Genomic DNA, 20304 nt, shown 5'->3' with positions numbered 1-20304 from the left:
TTCATCCACCAGAAGCACCAACACACCGTCAGACCAGCGTGAGTGCTGCTCTTCTTCTCTGCTTTTGTTCAACAGTGTGAATTTATCCACTGACATGTGACAGGAACCATGCAGCTGAACTGTTGATGCATTTATTATCATGTGAAGATGATTTTCTGCTGTTTGTCTCCTCCAGGCTGTTGGGACACGACTCCAGAACTCACCTCCACATCAGTAACGGTATCGTCTTTTTTTATTCATGCCCTTTACTTTCATGTTGATGTGTGACATCATCAGACAGAGACGAGAGCCCAGACCTCACAGCCTTTTATTCTGTTCATCAGCTTCACTGGAAATAGTCCAAACACTGCCAGAGTGTTTGAGTTGACCGTCAGGCTTCAGTGTCAGATTAACAGCAGCAACACGTGTGGGGATTATAGAAGCAGTTGGATTTATTCAGATTAAATCAATAAATAAAACATCCATCCATCCATCCATCCATCCATCCATCCGTACGCAGCAGGAGGTCCACATGTCAGTCACCGCCACAGCTTCCTTCCAAACTAACATCATCTTTTTAGTCGTTATGAATCTGGTTGGTGTTTGTCAGGTGAGCTCACACTGCCACCTGGTGGTGTGTGTGCTGATGACATCACAGCTGCTGCTGCTCTTCTCACCTTGAGAACCTGATGCACCAACACACACACACACACACTAACAGCCGCAGCAAAACACACGACACTTTAGTGTTGGTGATGAACTTTGACACAAACACACGACTGCAGTCCCAGCTCTTCAATCTCATACTAACTAGCAGTACTAGTAGTGGTAGTAGTAGTACTAGTAGTAGTAGTAGTAATAGTGGTGGTACTAGCAGCAGCAGTCTGTAGTACTTTGTTGACACTGAGGTGTGTGATGATGATGATGATGAAGCTGCGTTGTGTTTCCTCTCAGTGATGGAGCTGCAGCCTGGAGTCATCCTGCTGCTCTGCCCCCTGCAGGCCAGTCTGAGGTACTGCAACACACACACACACACACACACACACACACACACACACACACACACACACACACACACACACACACACACACACACACACCAGTCTCTGTGTCTTCATAAAAAAACCTCCATTTATAGAAATATGTTTATATGTAATAATAACTGGGCAGTTTGTTTTCTACAGTGATTAATTAGCACATTTGAACTTCAATAATTAGTGGTAATAACAGTAATAATGGTAATTTTTCATTGTTAACACTTAACAGTTTCTTTATTTAATCATGTTGTAGTTTAAGGTAATTAACAAATATTATACACAATAATGAATGTGTTAATAATTAGTAGTAATAATAGCATAAACATTTATTGTTAACACTTTAGTTTCTTCATTTGTTATAATTTAATGTAACTAACAAATTCAATACACAATAAAAACAAATACAATAATGAAAGTTTTTATATTTAGTCATTAATGCAATCATTTACAAACGACTGTAAACAGTTTCTAACAGGACAGTAATGATTTCATTCATGTAAATGTTTAATATTTTATTAATATCAATGTTACTATTCATTTTTCTCTGTTTATTAGAGCCTCATGTCACCGGCACAGGATGGATGACAGGATTCTTAATTCACCATAAATGATCATTAATTCTGCTAATTAGTGTTGAAGTGAGTGCAGACAAGGCGGATTGAAATCAGCTTTATTGACTGTCTCTCTGCTGCTTTGTGTTTCAGTCGTGTGGCGTCGCTGAAGAGCGGCAGAGGAGTGACCAGCAGGCAGAGAGCATGCTGGGTAAGCAGCCAGTCAGGACGTGTTGGTGTCTCTGAAACACAGAAAGGAGTTTGTACATTTACAGAGAACAGACATGAACATGCAGAGTCACTGGAGGCTGCTCTGCTCTACTCTCCCTCTTCTACTCTCTTCTCTTCCCTCCCTCTTCTACTCTCTTCTCTTCCCTCCCTTCTCTCCCTCCTCTATTCTCTTCTCTTCCCTCCCTTCTCTCCCTCCTCTATTCTCTTCCCTCCCTTCTCTCCCTCCTCTATTCTCTTCCCTCCCTTCTCTCCCTCCTCTATTCTCTTCCCTCCCTCCCCTCCTCTATTCTCTTCCCTCCCTTCTCTCCCTCCTCCTCTACTCTCTTCTGTTCCTTCTCTCCCTCCTCTACTCTCTTCTCTCCCTCCTCTACTCTCCGTCCCCTCTTCTCTTCCCTCCCTCCCCTCTCTCACTCACAGTGTCGGCCCTGCAGCTCCTGGCAGACGTTCTGATGGTCCGATGGCGTCGTCCTGCCCGTCGTCAGCAGGATGGACTTCCTGGTCAGAGTCCGGCTGCTGCTCTGCTGCACACCTGGAGGGGGAGTGATGATGTCATCATGATGTCATTTAACAACACGTGTCACTTTCAACATGCACTGTCAATAAAGTTGTTTCTGTCATCCATCCTGTGACGGTGACATGAGGCTCTAAATAAACAGAGAAAAATGATTGATATTAATAAAATATTAAACGTTTGCATGAATGAAATCATTACTGTCCTGTTAGAAACTGTTTACAGTCATTATTTTTGTAAATTATTGCATTAATGACTAAATATTAAAACTTTCATTATTGTTTAACCCTCGTGTGACCCCTGGACGTTTTTGTCCATTTTCTAAATTCAAAACTCCCTCACAGACAATCACCATCCTCACCAGAGTTGATTTTTGGTGAGGGGGTGTCATTCTGGGTGAAATTTCAAAATCTCAACTTTCAGCAAAAAAATCCATTATTTGACCCTGTAATGCATTTTTAACCTATCCATGACCCTTCGTGGACAAAAATGTCATGCTGAAAGTTGGGATTTTCAAATTTAACCCAAAATTACCCCCCCTTGCCAAAAATCACCCCCCTGTGACCTTTTGGTGGTCACTTTCTAGAAAATGGACATTTTTGTCCACTTGAAGGGTCATGGATGTATTTTTTTTGAAGGGTCATTCAAGGGTTAAGTATTTGTTTTTATTGTGTATTGAATTTGTTAGTTACATTAAATTATAACAAATGAAGAAACTACGTTAACAATAAATGTTTATGCTATTATTACTACTAATTATTCAGGTTAACACATTCATTATTGTGTATAATATTTGTTAATTACCTTAAACTACAACATGATTAAATAAAGAAACTGTTAAGTGTTAACAATGAAAAATTACCATTATTACTGTTATTACCACTAATTATTGAAGTTCAAATGTGCTAATTAATCACTGTAGAAAACAAACTGCCCAGTTATTATTACATATAAACATATTTCTATAAATGATTGGGGTTTTTTTTATGAAGTCACTGAGACTGCTGTGTGTGTGTGTGTGTGTGTGTGTGTGTGTGTGTGTGTGTGTGTGTGTGTGTGCGCTGCAGTACCTCAGACTGGCCTGCAGGGGGCAGAGCAGCAGGATGACTCCAGGCTGCAGCTCCATCACTGAGAGGAAACGCAACGCAGCTTCATCATCATCATCATCACACACCTCAGTGTCAACAAAGTACTACAGACTGCTGCTGCTAGTACCACCACTATTACTACTACTACTACTAGTACTACTACTACCACTACTAGTACTGCTAGTTAGTATGAGATTGAAGAGCTGGGACTGCAGTCGTGTGTTTGTGTCAAAGTTCATCACCAACACTAAAGTGTCGTGTGTTTTGCTGCGGCTGTTAGTGTGTGTGTGTGTGTGTTGGTGCATCAGGTTCTCAAGGTGAGAAGAGCAGCAGCAGCTGTGATGTCATCAGCACACACACCACCAGGTGGCAGTGTGAGCTCACCTGACAAACACCAACCAGATTCATAAAGACTAAAAAAAGATGATGTTAGTTTGGAAGGAAGCTGTGGCGGTGACTGACATGTGGACCTCCTGCTGCGTACGGATGGATGGATGGATGGATGGATGGATGGATGTTTTATTTATTGATTTAATCTGAATAAATCCAACTGCTTCTATAATCCCCACACGTGTTGCTGCTGTTAATCTGACACTGAAGCCTGACGGTCAAACACTCTGGCAGTGTTTGGACTATTTCCAGTGAAGCTGATGAACAGAATAAAAGGCTGTGAGGTCTGGGCTCTCGTCTCTGTCTGATGATGTCACACATCAACATGAAAGTAAAGGGCATGAATAAAAAAAGACGATACCGTTACTGATGTGGAGGTGAGTTCTGGAGTCGTGTCCCCGCAGCCTGGAGGAGACCAACAGCAGAAAATCATCTTCACATGATAATAAATGCATCAACAGTTCAGCTGCATGGTTCCTGTCACATGTCAGTGGATAAATTCACACTGTTGAACAAAAGCAGAGAAGAAGAGCAGCACTCACGCTGGTCTGACGGTGTGTTGGTGCTTCTGGTGGATGAACGCCCCGGCGATGCCGCCAGCAGCAGAATTCAAATACTAGAGAGGGAAAAAGAGCTGCTGTTAGTCCAGTTTTCAGTCTGTGTGTCCGTCTGTGTCTGAGTCTGCTGCTTCAGAGCTGCCATGTTGGAAAAACGCTCCCAGAGACACTTTGAGCCTCTCCAGCTCTGCCGTCTCACCACAACTTCATTTTCCTTGGTGTTACTGAAGTGCACTGTCACAGCAGGTCCACAAGATGGCGCCGTGCACACACAAACATCACAACACATTCTGGAGATTTTACACTAAAACTCCCTGGGATGGCCCTTTAAAGGCTCACAGTTCAAAGTGAGAGCTGTGCTTACCCAGCATCCTCTCTGCTTGTTGTTCAGCGTGACGTGCTGCGAGTCGCTCTACACCTCCCTCAGCGGCGCCACACGACTGAAACACAAAGCAGAGTCTGTCAATAAAGTTGATTTCAATCCGCCTCGTCTGCACTCACTTCAACACTAATTAGCAGAATTAATGATCATTAATGGTGAATTAAGAATCCTGTCATCCATCCTGTGACGGTGACATGAGGCTGGACTGAGACAGAGACTGAAGGAGCTGCTCTGCTGTCGGCTGTGGAAACCACACGCTGCTCACTTTGGGTTTGGGACCACAGTCATGCTTTCTTTTTTTAATTTAATATTTCAGTCATTAGTCTGAATCTACACTCACTGTACCTGCACGGGTTTACTGAAGATTCTGCTCTGATCAATCAAATACATTATGAAGTAACTGCATTTTCTACATCCAGCTGGTATCATGATGCTGTTTCATTAAAGAATGCTTAAGCCCTATCGTATACGGTGTTGCTATGGAGACACCTGGCCTCAATATCAGGTATGAGTTTCGTCCACATCATGCAGCCTCGTTTTGATGGAAACAAGAAAAAAAAAAAGGAACATCATGATCCCAAACTGCTCACATCTTATTTTGGAGGCAAAATAACACAATTTCTTTCGGCAACAATTTGACATGAACGCTCCCATAATGCCTTGCTCATGTGACCTCTGACCTCCAGCTGTGTGAATGAAAATGGGTTCTCTCCCCTCTGCAGACACGCCCACCTTCTGCTAATCCCATGCAGTTTGGGCCCCAAAGCCTGCAGTCCACATGTGTTCTTGTGGCCTGTTGTAAAATGGTGTGTGTGTGCAGACTGGGGCCTAAACAGTCTTGGAGCTGCATCAGTTGGCTTTGACTGGAAAGCTGAGACTCTTGTGGATTCAATGAGCCACATTTGATTCCTGTGTGATGATGTTGGCCCCCATAGCAGCCATTTCACTGCAGGCAGAGACTTTTGTCCAACTGGACGTCGCTGGAGAAAATGACCTCTAGTGACCTCTAGGAGAATCACAGCCTCATCAAACTTTACAGACACAAACTAGAGGAGGATTCAAAAATCAAAAGTCACAATAAATCAGAACATCGAGTCACATGACTTGAGAATCGGTACCTAAGTATTGTGACAGTATCGAATCAGGACATAAAGATGTGTGTCTACATGCCACATACACACTTTGTTTTTCCAGGCCTGGAGAATTGTTTTTTAAAGTGATGTCTATTTAAAATGGTCCACACACACACACACACACACACACTACAGACTGACTCAATACTATCACAATACTTGCATGCTGATTCAATATGTTCTTTGGGTCAATAACAATTTAATGTATGTTTTGTTTTCTGAACTCTCCTGTTATCCTCCACTGTGGAAATGTGTGGAGCTCCTCTGAACGGCCTGATGAGGCTGTGATTCTCCTAGAGGTCACTACAGGTCATTTTATACAGTGACATCAAGTATGAAAAAAAAATATATATATCTCACTACAATGAAATAGCTAACATCATCAAAACATTTAAAAAAAAAAAAAAAAAAAAAAGGATCGTGATACTTCAGTGAACTGACTTCTTCCCCACAACAGAGCAAAGGGATTAAAGCTCCTTGATGATGTTATTTTGCTTTAAGTTGTTGTAATCAAGGCTGCAGTCAATGACGAGCAAAGGGTAAGTGGAGACGACGGCCCATCTAGGATTCCTTGTGTTCCAGTAAGGGGCAGACAAAAATAAGAATTGAAGAGTTCATTTGCAAAAACAGATAAAAGCCATCCTTAAAATCAATACAAATGTTTCACTGATACTGCTTGGAGGACACACACACAAACAAAGCATGATTTAGGATAATAAACATTATGCCAGGCTAAATAAACATATAAAAAATAGAAATAAATATAAAGTAAATTGTAATAAAATTCAAAAGAGTTTGAAAAGATTTAATAAATTCAAATGGAGATATCTGTTTTTGCAAATGAACTCTTCAATTATATTCTTCTCTCTGCTCCTTTCTAATCATGAAAAGCATCAATCTGAAATATGTGATGTGATTTTTTTTTGTACTAATTTTATTACTGTGCATTTTCATGAACGGAATAAATAACAATGAATGAATGAATGAATGAATGTCAGTCAACACTCCTCTGATCCGGGATCGGCTGTGAGGTGCGGCGGCTCACCTGTGGCCGCGGCTCCTCCCGAGAGAGAGGAAGCCTCTCCAGGTGTCTGTGGCGTCGCTCTGCTGCCGGGACATCTGCTGCTTTATTCCGGCCTCCGGCAGCGTTTGAGCCCCGTCAGCCCGCACATCGCCCTCCGTCTCCGTCTCCACCTGCGGGGCGCTGCTGGAAGATGGAGGAGAGACAGGTGGGCCGGGCCTGGCTGGCTCCTCCTCCCCCGGCTGTGGCTCTTGTGTCGGGAAGCCGCTGGGCCCGGAGCCGCCGGGCTGTCGGGGCTAATGTTGCTAAGCTAACGGCTAACGAAGCTAACGGCTAACGTCGCCTAGCTAGCGGCTAACGAAGCTGAAGCTAACGGCTAACGAAGCTAACGTCGCTAAACTAACGGCTAACGGCTAACGTCGCCTAGCTAGCGGCTAACGGCTAACGTCGCTAAACAAACGGCGGTAGCGACGGTATCTTCGCGGGTTGCTGCCGGTTCTGTCTGGCTCCAGCTGGAACCAACAACCTTTAAATATCTTTTCCAAACATCTTCCGGTGACAATTCTCCGTCTGTTTGTGAAATTTTGGCTTTTTCATCCTCCGCTGGCGTCTCCTCGTCCACGACATTTTCCTGTCACCTCAGCTACAAACACTGTGGATGACGTCAGACCGTAAGCCCCGCCCCTGCGCCAACAGAAAACCAATCAAAAGACCCTTAGGGATCAAGAGTTTGATTGACAGGATTTTCAGCCAATCCAAAAGTGATTTTATTAACCTGTATTTTCAAATCCTGATTCTGATGAATGTAAACTTTGTTTGCCTTTGTAATCTCAGTTTTAAAAGTTTTTCTTCCGCCCTACAGAGGCCCTGACACGCCGTAGTAATTTCAGTGGATTTGTTTACATTTGTCCAATGTTGAATTTTTCTGATTCTTTGTCTCAGAATCTCAGAATTGTCTTGGTTTTCTTTTCTCTCACAAATTTGAATTGTTTTCCTGAAAATCTACGACTTTAATCTTGGGAATTCTGAGGTTGTTTTTTTTTTTTTTCTAGGAATATGACACCTCACCAAGAAACAAACAAACAAACCAACCAACCAACAGCGAGTACACTCTGAAGCTTTATTGAACGTTTTATGTGTGAATAAATATTTGCAGTTACTGACATGAGAGCTGAAGCGGTTTTCAAACACAACGAGAAGAAACAGAGCTACACCAAACACGGTACATTCAGAAAAACTTTGGGCCGACGCCGAGCCCGGTCACCTCGGCCGCTCAGGATCAATTCATTTCACCAAACTCATCATCGCCCACCTGATCACGCCGTCATCACTGAACTATTGCTGATCGTTTCTTCACATATTGCAATTTGTACGATTTGTTTTTTTTGCTTCTGGAAAATTTTCAATCAAAGTTAAAATTTATAACTGAAATGACTGTAAATTAACGATCCCAATGAAACTTTAAAAATTGTAAATGAGTTGATCCCAACGCAGCAAACATGAGGAAAGTGACCTGCTGCGCTTTATTCAACACAATTTGGATTCTGAATTGCATAAATCACATGAATATTTAGGTGTTTTTTTTTTTTTTATTCATTTTTTTTTCTTAAACAACGGCACTCACTTCAACAGGCTACAAACACACAAAACTAAACTAAAAATAAAACAAGAAGAAAACAGTTGACCTGCATAACTTTTCAAGTATGAAATATTTTCCTGCACGACTTTTTAAAAACCGTCAGTGAAGCTCCGTCGACGTCGGGTCGATCTGTTTCCACCTGAGCCAATCAGAGAGCCGCTCGGCGCCGGGAGACGCCCAGGCGGCTCGTGTGATTCGCTGGTCAGATCGCCCAGCTCGCCGCGGAACTGGGAGTTTTGTTTTTTTTTTTACTCCACTAATAAATACGTTTTCAGGACAAAAAGCACAATTTGTTTTTCTGTGTAGCACAAAATATCATGATCACCACTGGCTGTGATTCCTGGATTTCAAACCTCATTTCATCCCAAAGACGAGCAGCTCTTTTAAAAAATTCCAGTCTCGTTTTGCATTAATTCATAAACCTGCTCCTCTGCGGTCGCCGTGTCCCTCGCAGGCCACCGTCCGTGTCGTCGTGGTTCTTCTGGTCCCTCGTGAAGGTCAACAGAGGTTTACGAGTCGTGATGACCAACTTTTCATAATTTGATTCAACTGATTATCAAACGTGGATTTTCTCACTGAGCGCGACTCTTTGACCCAAGGCAAAACAAAACAAAACAAAAAAATCAAAAACAAAAAAAGAAAAGGTTTATTTTTCCCGCCTGTTTTGCGTTGTCGGCGGTGACGTGTTGAATAAAGTTTGCGGAGCTGGTGAACGTCGTGTCTCAGTCTCGTCGGCAGTGTCGGGGCTGATATGTCGAGACTGACGTTGGACTCGGCGAATCGGAGCGGGTTTGGCTGACGCGGCTACACGAGTTCATCACTTTACAAAAACAACAAACAGATAAACAATAATAACAAAAATAAGATGTAACAGAAAGAAAAAATCCGTCTTGGGAGTGAAAAAGATGCACCAACGGCGGCTGTGAGAACGCTCTTCGTACGCAACAAACCAAAGACTTCAAACCTGAACCGCCGTCTCGCTTTAAAAAAACAAAAACAAACTGCAGCCGGAGGTTTGACGCCACGCGACACGACGACAACGACACACCTGAACACCTGAACACCTGGACACTACAGTCCTACTGACACATTAATATACACACTACCTTCATGTAGCTTATCTTAAATAGATAAATAAATATCCAGGTTTACACACACTCACACACACACACACACACCAAAGTGTGTTCTGCAGTCGGGGAGGGGGCGGGGATACATTCCACCACGTGGTGATGAAGACGAGGAGGAGGAGCTGCACAAAGTGAGGAACACGGCGAGACGTCGGACTCCTGATTCTTGAGTTTCTCTCCAGATCCCGCCGGTGGATTCTGCGGTGGCAGATCGAAGACAGATTTACCCAGAATCCAACTGGTGGCTGGCCGTCACGTCCCGCCCGCACGACAAAACACCTTTAACTCGGAGCGGTGAGGGTAAAAACAGAGACGTGAGGGGAAAGCCCCCCTCCCTCCTGCCCACACAGTTCAGGGGTTTTGGGATCAGGGGATCACACAAACTGTTAAGGGGTTTTTCTCTACTTTACAGTCCAGTTGGTTTAAGGGATGTGCTTCATGGGACACAATCCAGAAAGCTTTAAGAGGTTTTCTTAAAGGATTCCTGTCATCACAGATTATCCAGGTGGTTTTAAGGGATTTCTTTAAGGGGTTTGTTTCATTGTGTTAGTTAAGGAGATTGCTTTCAGAGTCGATGATCCAGGTTTTTTAAGGGATTTGATTTCGGAGTGTTGATTTGAGGGATTTCTTCCAGAAGGTCCGGTCGAGGTTGTTTTAAGGGATTTCCTCTCAGAACAGACCGTCCATGTTGGTTTAGGGGATTTCTGGAAGGGGTTTCTTTTGGTTAAAGAGATCACTTATTGTCCAGGTGGTTTTAAGGGATTTGATTTCGGAGTGTGCTGTCCATGTTGATTTGAGGGATTTCTTCCAGAGTATATGGTCGAGGTTATTTTAAGGGTTTTTCTGTGGCTGTACACCGTCCGGACTGATTTGAGGGGTTTCTCTCAGAGCATCCCGTCCAGGTTCTGCTCTGCGTTCTCCTTGGGCCCGCTGGCCTGAGGGCTGTACTGCGTGTGGTAATCTCTGAGGATGGTCACCACGTCGTGGTGGCCGAAGTGCACGGCCTCGTCCATGGGCGTGTTCCCCCACCTGGAGGAACCACACAGCGAGCTGTCAGAACCCAGAACCGCCTCACTGAGGGAACCTTCTACAAACTCAAATCTTAACCAGAGTCTGTCCCGTCTCAGCTGTTTGGTAACCATGGTGATGTGGGTTCGACCTGGCTCAAAACAAATAAAACCTAACAGGATGAGAGTTCAGTCGCTCTGTCGTGTCAGTAAACTGCTTTAATTCAAACGGCTGCTCTTTTATTATTTTACAGAACCAACAAAATGTATTTACTGTCTCGATTCTTATGGCAGGAGGAGCTGCGTGTCGTGGTTTGATGATAAAACCCTCATTGGTCGATTCAGGCTCCGCCCCCGGGCTGTGATTTGTTGGGTTCTTCCATCAAACCACCTCCCTCAGAGGCTGCTGTGTCACAGTTTGATCTTTTGCTTCATTTTCTCTGATTTTGTTCCTAATGACCCTAAAGCAGCCATGTTGGATCAGCAGGATTCCCTCAGAGTGAACAAATCACTTTCAGATCCACCTGACCTGCTGTGTGAACCACACAGAGACAGGCTAACCACTCCCATACACTTCAAGTCTTTATGCTAAGCTAACAGGAAATGCTACCCATAGGAGCTGAGCCACCAGGGTCCAACATCTGGTCTCAGTCTGGGGACGTGGGGAAAAGGGAGATTTCACCCAAAATGTTGCAATATTCCTTTATCACTTCTCCTCAGTTTAGCAGAGTCACATTTAGGAAGCTGCTGGTGTCAGACGTTTCCCCAAGAGGGCAAGACAGGAACCCTGACCTGTCTGTCTCTCTGTCTGTCTGTCTCTCTGTCTGTCTGCCTGCCTGTCTGTCTGTCTCTCTGTATGTCTGTCTGTCTCTCTGTCTGTCTGTCTCTCTGTCTGTCTGCCTGCCTGTCTGTCTGCCTGCCTGTCTGTCTGTCTCTCTGTCTGTCTGTCTGTCTCTCTGTCTGTCTGTCTCTCTGTCTGTCTGCCTGCCTGTCTGTCTGCCTGCCTGTCTGTCTGTCTCTCTGTCTGCCTGCCTGTCTGTCTCTCTGTCTGTCTGTCTCTCTGTCTGTGTCTGTCTGTCTGTCTCTCTGTCTGTCTCTCTCTGTTCATCTGTCTGTCTGTCTGTCTGTCTGTCTGTCTGTCTGTCTGTTTGTCTCTCTCTCTCTGTCTGTAATGACTGTTTTCCTGAAGCAGGTCCTAACCCCAGTTACCATGGTTACCAAACAGCTGACATGTCTGGACAAAATCAGACTGTAAACAGAGTGGAGACGTGTGTGTGTGTGTGTGTGTGTGTGTGTGTGTGTGTGTGTGTGTGTGTGTGTGTGTGTGTGTGTGTGTGTGTGTGTGTGTGGTGAATGTTACCTGTCTCTGGGAACCGGGTTGACTTTACAGGCCTCCAGCAGGAAGCGCACCACCTCCGCATGTCCTGGAACACACACACACACACACACACACACACACACACACACACACACACACACACACACACACACACACGGTCAGCCTGGTATAAATGTGACGACATGTCGGTGTTTTATGAATTTAATTTTTCATTCTGTGTTCCCCTGCAGGAGCGTATCCCAGCATGCACTGGGCAGAGGGTGGGGCACACCTGCACAGGTGTTTCGTGTGGTTGTGTGTGTCTCACCTTCAGCGGCCGCCACGTGCAGCGCCGTCCTCGAGTCGTAGTCCCGCTGCTCCATGTCCATGGAGGACAACGCAAACCTGCAGCCACACAACACACACACACACACACACACACACGTCACACTCAGATTACAGATTACAGATTACAGCAGGACGGCTCTCCTAACATCGTCCGGCGGGGAGGAGGTCAAAGGTCAGAGTCACGGCGCCCTGATGCGTTAAAAGAACTTCACTCCCATTCGCTCCGAAAAACACAAACATGCAAACGGGAGGCATGACGAGGGTACAGATTATAATCTGTTTAAAGGCCGAACACAAAAAACACACCTGGCTGTTTAAAACCACCTCACGTGTCATCACAGCATTTCCTGAAGCTGCTTCACAATAAAAGCCTCCCACTGGCTCACCAAGTTTTTTTGTTTGTTTCGTGTTTTGGGTATTTCTATTTTTTTTCTTCTTTTTTTTCATTTTTTAAAATCTGACAGGTTTAGGGTTAGGATTAGGATTAGGATTAGTGGGAGAGAAAGGAAAGACTGTCTCTCCACAGTCAGCCACTAGAGGGCGCCCTGATGGACAGCTTCTAATATGAAGCAGCAACTTTTGCCTGTGTGATTGAGGTGGGATGCACACACACACGCACACACACACACACACACACACACACACACACACACACAGTATATATATATGTAATAAACTGTAAATAAACTCTGTGTTACTGGAACATTTTTCTGCTCCGACTCAGAACAAACACCAACAGTCAGTTTAACACAACTCATGGAGGAGCTGAGGGGAGGCAGGAGGAGAGGAGGAGCTGAGAGGAGGCAGGAGGAGGAGCTGAGAGGAGGCAGGAGGAGAGGAGGAGCTGAGGGGAGGCAGGAGGAGAGGAGGAGCTGAGAGGAGGCAGGAGGAGAGGAGGAGCTGAGGGGAGGCAGGAGGAGAGGAGAGGAGGCGTGAGGAGGTGAGAGGAGCTGAGAGGAGGCAGGAGAAGAGGAGGAGCTGAGAGGAAGTGGGAGGAGAGGAGAGGAGGTGTGAGGAGGCAGGAGGAGAGGAGGGGAGGCAGGAGGAGAAGCTGAAAGGAGGCAGGAGGAGCTGAGGGGAGGCAGGAGGAGCTGAGGGGAGGCAGGAGGAGAGGAGGAGCTGAGAGGAGGCAGGAGGAGGCGCGAGGAGCTGAGGGGAGGCAGGAGGAGAGGAGGGGAGGCAGGAGGAGCTGAGGGGAGGCAGGAGGAGAGGAGGAGCTGAGGGGAGGCAGGAGGAGAGGAGGAGCTGAGGCGAGGCAGGAGGAGGAGCTGAGAGGAGGCAGGAGGAGAGGAGGAGCTGAGGGGAGGCAGGAGGAGCTGAGAGGAGCTGAGAGGAGGCAGGAGGCAGGAGGAGAGGAGGGGAGGCAGGAGGAGCTGAGAGGAGCTGAGAGGAGGCAGGAGGAGCTGAGGGGAGGCAGGAGGAGGAGCTGAGGGGAGGCAGGAGGAACTGAGAGGAGCTGAGAGGAGGCAGGAGGAGGCGTGAGGAGGAGGCGCGGGGTGTGTGTACCTCCTCAGCGCTGAGACGTCTCCGGTGTAGGCAGCAAACAGCAGGTTGATGACCGACTTGACCTGCAACACAACAGGAAGCAGCTTGAGGCTCCGCAGCTTCACATCCAGTCAGAGCCACAACAACCAGAGGAGAGGAACTTTAAACTAAATCAATCAAATCAAGTCAACACAACAACCTGGAAGCTCATTTCAGTTTTCAGAAAGTTAAAGTTTCTGATGGGGAGGGGGTTTTCATCAACCCTCAGTCCCGTCATCGTCCACCAGGTGGCGCTGCAGGTCAAAATGAGCCACCTGCACACTTCAGTGAGTCACATTTAACATCTTTTTAAACAGTGAGTGAATATTTTTAGGCTCCAAATGAAGCAGAAAAGTAAATATGAGAGGAGGAGAAGCCGCTGTGCTGTTCACTGTTCAGGCCAACATGGTCACACTTATTAATATCTGTATTCTCTGTTTGGGGTTTTGACGGGGAAACAGAGTCGAGCTGAAGCTTTTCTACTCTGACTGAGAAAAATAAAGTCTATATTTAACTGAGTTTGTAAACGACTGAGACCTTGAATTTGAAAAGAGCGAGCGAGCGTAAGGACCCGCTGCACATACGAGCATCGAGAAGATAAAAGAGAAAGGTGGAGGTGAAGATGAGGAGGAGGAGGAGGAGGAGGAGGAGGCGGCTCACCCTCTGGTCTCCTCCCTCCCTGCGAGGGTCCAGCTTCTTGGCAAAGTGCCTCAGGTTGTCGTAGTTGTGGAAGTTACACAGAGACACCAGGTCCTGCACAGGAAAAAAATCCATATTAAATCATGATTTAGAGATTCAGAGAACATGTCCGACGCTGCGGCTCCAGCTGCTGCCCGTTCACAGCATCGAGCAGTAAAAAAAAAAAAAAAAAAAAGCTGAGACAGTAAAAAAAAGCTGGCTTTAATGTTGTGTTTATGAGGCAACATGACCACAACACGCTCACCTGCTCACCTCTCATCACTAACAACCGTTTTTGGTGATAAAATGCTTTAACAGAACAAACAACAATATTAAAAGAAGTGAGACGGTGAGAGTTACTGGAAGCCGCAGTGTGTGTGTGTGTGTGTGTGTGTGTGTGTGTGTGTGTGTGTACCGTGCAGAACTGGATGCCCCGGACGCTGTTGCCCAGCTTGTCGAGGGGCGGCGACCAGCACATGATGCCCATGACGTTCGGCACAACCAGCAGGATCCCGCCGGCCACGCCCGACTTGGCCGGCAGACCCACCTGAGAGGAGGACACACACACACACACACACACACACACACACACACACACACACACATTCATTATTCTTTCTTCATGTTTTTTTTATTTGGATCCCTGTCTGCTCCCAGAAGGCGCTAATCTCCATGCAAAAAATCAAGTAATAAATAAGTAAAATAACTGGACATATGACACTAAAACAGTGATCCACAATTAAAACAAAAACAACAAAACAACAAAAAAACTAAGTAAAACAATCAAAAATTCTGAGATAAAAAAAAAAAACATTCTTTCATCCGTGGATCAATAGAAATGTTATAATTTATAAGATAAGATAAGATAAGATATTCCTTTATTAGTCCCACTGTGGGGAAATTTCACGCATCACAGCAGCAAAGTGGATAGCAAGATACGAAGCACAATTTACACAATAATAATTATAATTCGGATAATAGATTTATTGTTTTAGTCAGTTATTAAGTGAAACACTGAGCTTCACTGAGACGCTCAGACTGTCTTCCTTCTCTGTTCAGATCTGAATTAAATTAATATTTATATTTTTTTTCAGCTGCTGGTCAAATTCAACCTCACTGTCCAGGGTGTACATCTGTCTTTGACCTCACTGAGCCATTAACAAACACACACGTCTATCTTTGTAAAAAAAAAAATAATAATAAAATAAAATAAGTAAAATTAAATCAATGAATAAATTATACAAATGCAGAGTGCAGCCTACAATATGACATACAAAAAAACTGTGCAATACTAACAAATAGTAAAATAAATAAATGCATAAAAATTCAGGGATACAATACAAAATACTAAAAATTCGATTAAAAAATAAATACAAAATTAAAAAAAAAAATACTAAGAAAATAAATCAATTTAATGTGACACTTTGAGTTCAGGATTCCAGTTGCAGTGATGTCTTACAAATATTTTTCTTGCTATTAAAATCTTTAAAGTGCCTCCAACTCAAACTGGGGGATTAAACTCTTTTTGACTCGATGGAAAATCAATATATTGATCAATAATGACAGTAAATGTTAACTGCAGCTCTAAATGTCACCAAATGAAATCCAGTGGATCAGTGCAGCCTGGTGTTTTTTTGGATTTTTTGGTCAGATTATTATCTTGGTTTCAGATTATTGGCTTGGTTTCAGATGACTGGGGTTGGCTGTTGAGTGGGTGTCTTAACGAGGTTTTCTTAACGAGGTTTTCTTAATGAGGTTTTCTTAACGAGGTACTGACGTGGAAGGCGAACTGCCCGGAGAAGTCGTACATGCCGCAGGAGTGCATGAGGCTCAGCGTGTTGCGCACCGCCTCGGGGCTCAGCACGCGCTCTCCTGTGATTGGACAGAAGCCGCCGTTGGCCAGGGTCGCCGCCATGACGCTGGCGCTCTCGCAGGTCACCTCGATGGAGCACAGCTGCAGGAACAGGAAGTGACAGTGAGCGCTGTTGTTCCTTCATACTTGTCATGTTATGTCACAATACTGATTTCCCGTGGCTCTTATTTTGAAATGAAACTGCAGCTACAGTATCAACAGCAAGTTTGAAATTTACATTCAAAAACAATTTTCCAGGCCTTTTTCAAAACGTTTTGTTCATGTTTTACCTGGAAGTAGAAGTCCAGGATGGAGGTCATGTCCGTCCCCTCTGGAAAACACTAGAACAGAACAACCAGACTGTGCAGGCTGAACACACACAACACTGCGCACACACACACACACACACACACACACACACACACACACACACAGCTACACACACACACACACAGCTGCAAAGATATCACTCACATTTATACACAGCAACGAGTCATCGGCATAGAGGGAGAAGAAGGAGCAAAAGAAAAAGTAGAAGAAGCAGAAAGAAGAAGAAACAGTGGAAGAAACAAGAAAAAACAGAAGAAGAAAAAATGGAAGGAGAAAAAGAGCAAAACAAAAGATGCAGAAGAAGAGATGAAGCAGGAGCAGAGGATGGGACGGAGAAATAAACGAAACAAGAAGCAGAAGAAAAAGAAAGAGAAGGAGTGAAATGAACCTTTAACGGCCCCTTTGAGAAGATTTTGACATGAATCCCACCCGAGGTGAGCGACCATGTGACACCTCGGCTGGCTTGTGATTGGTCGGTTTGAACTTGAACCAACATAACAAGACAAACCCCGTGCTGTAATGTCCTCCTGCCTGCCGACTCACAGCATCAGCCTTCCAAAATACACCGCCAAGTATCCCAGCATGCACTTCACACCGACCAGCGCCTTTACACCAGACTCTAAAAGCTGCACTGTTAATATTAAATATAACATTTTAAAAATTCAGGCATGTGGATTATCAATATGTGATCAGTTTATCCAGATAACGCCTGTTTGGAATTTTGCTCTGATGTTTTCAGACGCCAAACGGCTCTCCAGCTCGCCAAAAGCACACTTCCTGTTGTTCGCTTGTTGAATACATTATAACACGGAGCGGTGCTTTTATTTTGAAGGCAGGATGTGTGCCGTCCTCTGTAGTGTCGGAGCGGCGCTGCTGCCAGGAGGTTCATGTGATGTGAGCAGCTTCAGGTCACAGCATCACGGCTCTGATGCGACATCTGCACGCCGCCGCCGCCATCGCACGGGCTGAAGAGAAGCAATGCATTCTGGGAGGCTGAGTATAACTAGTGAGCTCACGCTGCAGATCTGCAGAATCTGGTTTCCATCTGGGAGTTTCTCAAACTGTGCAGCTGGAACTCTTCATCCTCAACCTGAGCTCACTGAGGAGGAGGAGGAGGAGGAGGAGGAGGAGGAGGAGCTTCACATCACAGAGTCACACCTTCCTCTCCTCCTCTGGCTGATCTGAGGGGAAATGAGCCTCTTACCTTCTTCTCCTTCAGGTAGTATCCGATGGCGAAGTTCCTGTCTCCAGACTCGCGCTCCGACTGGAAGCTGCGGCGGAGGGGAGGAGTGAGGAGGAGTTAGAGACGCTCACTGACCTCCTCTTCAACTTTGTTTAGAAAACCTCCCTCCTGCCCCGAGCGCTTTATCACACAGCCACATAAATATTTAAGATCTGTTATTTAAACTGAACCGAACACGCCCGGGCCTCAACTGAGCCTGAACTCCCTGATTTATTTCTTTACACACCAAAACCGACTCTTTTTATTACATCAGGCTGCTGCTATAAACACACCGCTCAGGACGACCTCATGATCATAACCATAACACTACAAAACATTTACATTCAATCACATCTTCAACGCCTCACATGTGACCTCTTGACCTCCTCGTGAGCAGATATGCCAGAGTCTTATTTAGTTTTGATAAACATGAATGACTCATGTTTGTGAATGCTGCCGCGCGGTTGGACTCACGTTGCGTTGCTGAAGCCGACGTACTCGTTCCCCGCCAGTTTGTTCATGAAGTTCATGACCTGCAGCGCCACAAGAAGACAGGATCCACCAGCAAATTCAGTAAAAATCAATAATTTCAAAGCATTAATGAAGGAGGATTGTCATATAGGCAAGCTAAGACCTTTGAAAAAAATGCATAATGATGTTTTTTTTCTTCCCAAATGAATGAACATATTTCAATTTTGCAGGAACAGTAATGAAAGTTTTTTTTTTTGTTTTTGTTAAATCAGTTGTAAATAATGTATAAAATGAGTAAAGTAAGCGTTCTCCTGTATTTGAAAATGAACTCAGCGATACTCACGTAGTCAAATTTCTCGGCGTTGCTCGCTCCTTGCTGAAACACAAACACAAGAATCACAGGTGTGAAAAACGCGGCGGGCAGACTGACGAGGTGACGGTGCGGCCGCCACTAGAGGTCGCCCTCGCCACACCAACGTCTGCGTCTACAGGACAAACAGTGCAGGGCGTCTACGTTACCGACTACCTTTAACAGTGAAATCCACAGCAGCTGCGTTACGGGTCCCAGTGAAAAAGGCCATTCCACTCATGACATCGAATGAATTAGAATTACAGATGGAAGAGGGGAAATTAAAAAAACAAAACAAAACAAAACAAAACAAAACTGTTAATCCACTCAGGAAAGTTTAAACGAAAATGTACAAAATTCTGTTGCTAGTTGAGTACAACGGCTAATTAGAGTCACTGTAGGGAACAAAACTATGGGAGGGGGCGTTATATTCACAGAAACTTTGTGAGATTAAAACGGCAAATTTGCAAGAAAAAAACCTCATCAAAGGACCTCATCAAATTCTGCTCTTTTTTTTTTTGTAAATTTGTTTTTTTTCTCTCATTAATTTTCAACTTTAATCTCAGAAATTGTTTTTTTTTCTCGTAAAAGTGTGACTTTATCATTTTATAAAATTGTAATTTTTTTCTCAAACATTTTTACGTTTTTTTTCTCTTAAATTTACGAATCTAATCTCAGAAATTCTGAGTTTTGAGTTTTACCACCCCGCCGCTCAGCTCCTTAATTTTTTTTGTCCTCCCTACGATGCCGCTAATATGCCGATGTTATTTCAGTGGGTTTGTTTTTTTTCTTTTTTCGTCTCAAGCTAACCAAACGGACTAGAGTCTGTGGTTTGTTTATCAGAGTAAATGTGGTTTTGGTGACTTGGGAGTTGTAAAGAGCTGAATTTATCCGAGCAGAGCGGGAAAGAGCCGCCGGCTAAGTTTTATCCACGGCGTTGAGCAGAGCGTTCACTCTGCTGCCGCTCGGCTGTAAACTCAGCGGCTGAACGAGCTGCGAGTTCACACTGCGACAAACACACGAGCCCACAACCGTCACTGTGTTTACTGTTTTAACAGCATTTACTATATTAACTGTATTAACTGTATTTACTGTTTTAACCGACGTAAAAAACCACTAATATCATCACAATCTGCACACACAAACACAATAACAGGTACCTATCATTACTGTAATACAATTTTTTCCTGTTTTCATGATAATTATTACATTAATGGGAGTTACACAGCTGACTGGTTATGAGTTTATTTATTACATTTTTGAAAACTGGAGATTTAAACCTGGGTGTTAATGTCATTCATCCCATTAATGTTGTAATTATGTGACAAGAAGTCTTTGAAAAAAAATCAAATGAACAGAAGACAGTGCTCAAAATGTTTTTCAGTAAATCTATACATGGCACAGTCGTAACTATCAGTTTAATCATCATTAACAGCAAATCTACGACTGGGTGAATAAAATTTTGATTTTTGTTTGATTGTTGTTTAATTATCAGCTCAGTTATTGTACTTTTGGAAACTAAAATGTTCAAGCTTCCTGTTAATGAAATAACTCCC

General features: G+C 44.3%; 1 protein-coding gene and 1 long non-coding RNA gene across 4 annotated transcripts in view; both read right to left on the bottom strand.

Moving 5' to 3' along the window:
• Positions 1–1321: 1321 nt before the first annotated feature.
• Positions 1322–7640, bottom strand: LOC115371109 (uncharacterized). 3 transcript variants are annotated; one of them, XR_003929321.1, is made up of 7 exons: positions 6905–7640; positions 4709–4784; positions 4330–4403; positions 4149–4192; positions 3380–3437; positions 2214–2327; positions 1322–1807 (listed from the first exon to the last, which is right to left on the bottom strand). It is a non-coding gene; the product is annotated as an uncharacterized LOC115371109 (long non-coding RNA). The 3 variants fall into 3 exon arrangements; XR_003929322.1 differs by having other exon boundaries at positions 4149–4171; positions 6905–7639; XR_003929323.1 differs by lacking the exon at positions 4149–4192.
• Positions 7641–7983: 343 nt separating this feature from the next.
• The window catches only part of glsa (glutaminase a), a 38027-nt gene continuing 25706 nt past the window's right edge, over positions 7984–20304 (bottom strand). Inside the window, exons 8-18 of the mRNA XM_030067903.1 lie at positions 18743–18775; positions 18403–18461; positions 17911–17977; positions 16667–16717; positions 16302–16478; positions 14940–15071; positions 14507–14599; positions 13829–13890; positions 12303–12379; positions 12017–12080; positions 7984–10678 (exon numbers count right to left, since the gene is read on the bottom strand). Of these exons, the coding sequence (XP_029923763.1) occupies positions 10534–10678; positions 12017–12080; positions 12303–12379; positions 13829–13890; positions 14507–14599; positions 14940–15071; positions 16302–16478; positions 16667–16717; positions 17911–17977; positions 18403–18461; positions 18743–18775 (960 nt within the window). The 3' untranslated portion in view covers positions 7984–10533. The remainder of the gene's footprint in view (positions 10679–12016; positions 12081–12302; positions 12380–13828; positions 13891–14506; positions 14600–14939; positions 15072–16301; positions 16479–16666; positions 16718–17910; positions 17978–18402; positions 18462–18742; positions 18776–20304) is intronic.

The sequence above is a fragment of the Myripristis murdjan genome, chromosome 2 (assembly GCF_902150065.1).
Source record: "Myripristis murdjan chromosome 2, fMyrMur1.1, whole genome shotgun sequence".
NCBI lineage: Eukaryota > Metazoa > Chordata > Actinopteri > Holocentriformes > Holocentridae > Myripristis > Myripristis murdjan.
This window is presented reverse-complemented; position numbering and strand designations above follow the sequence as displayed.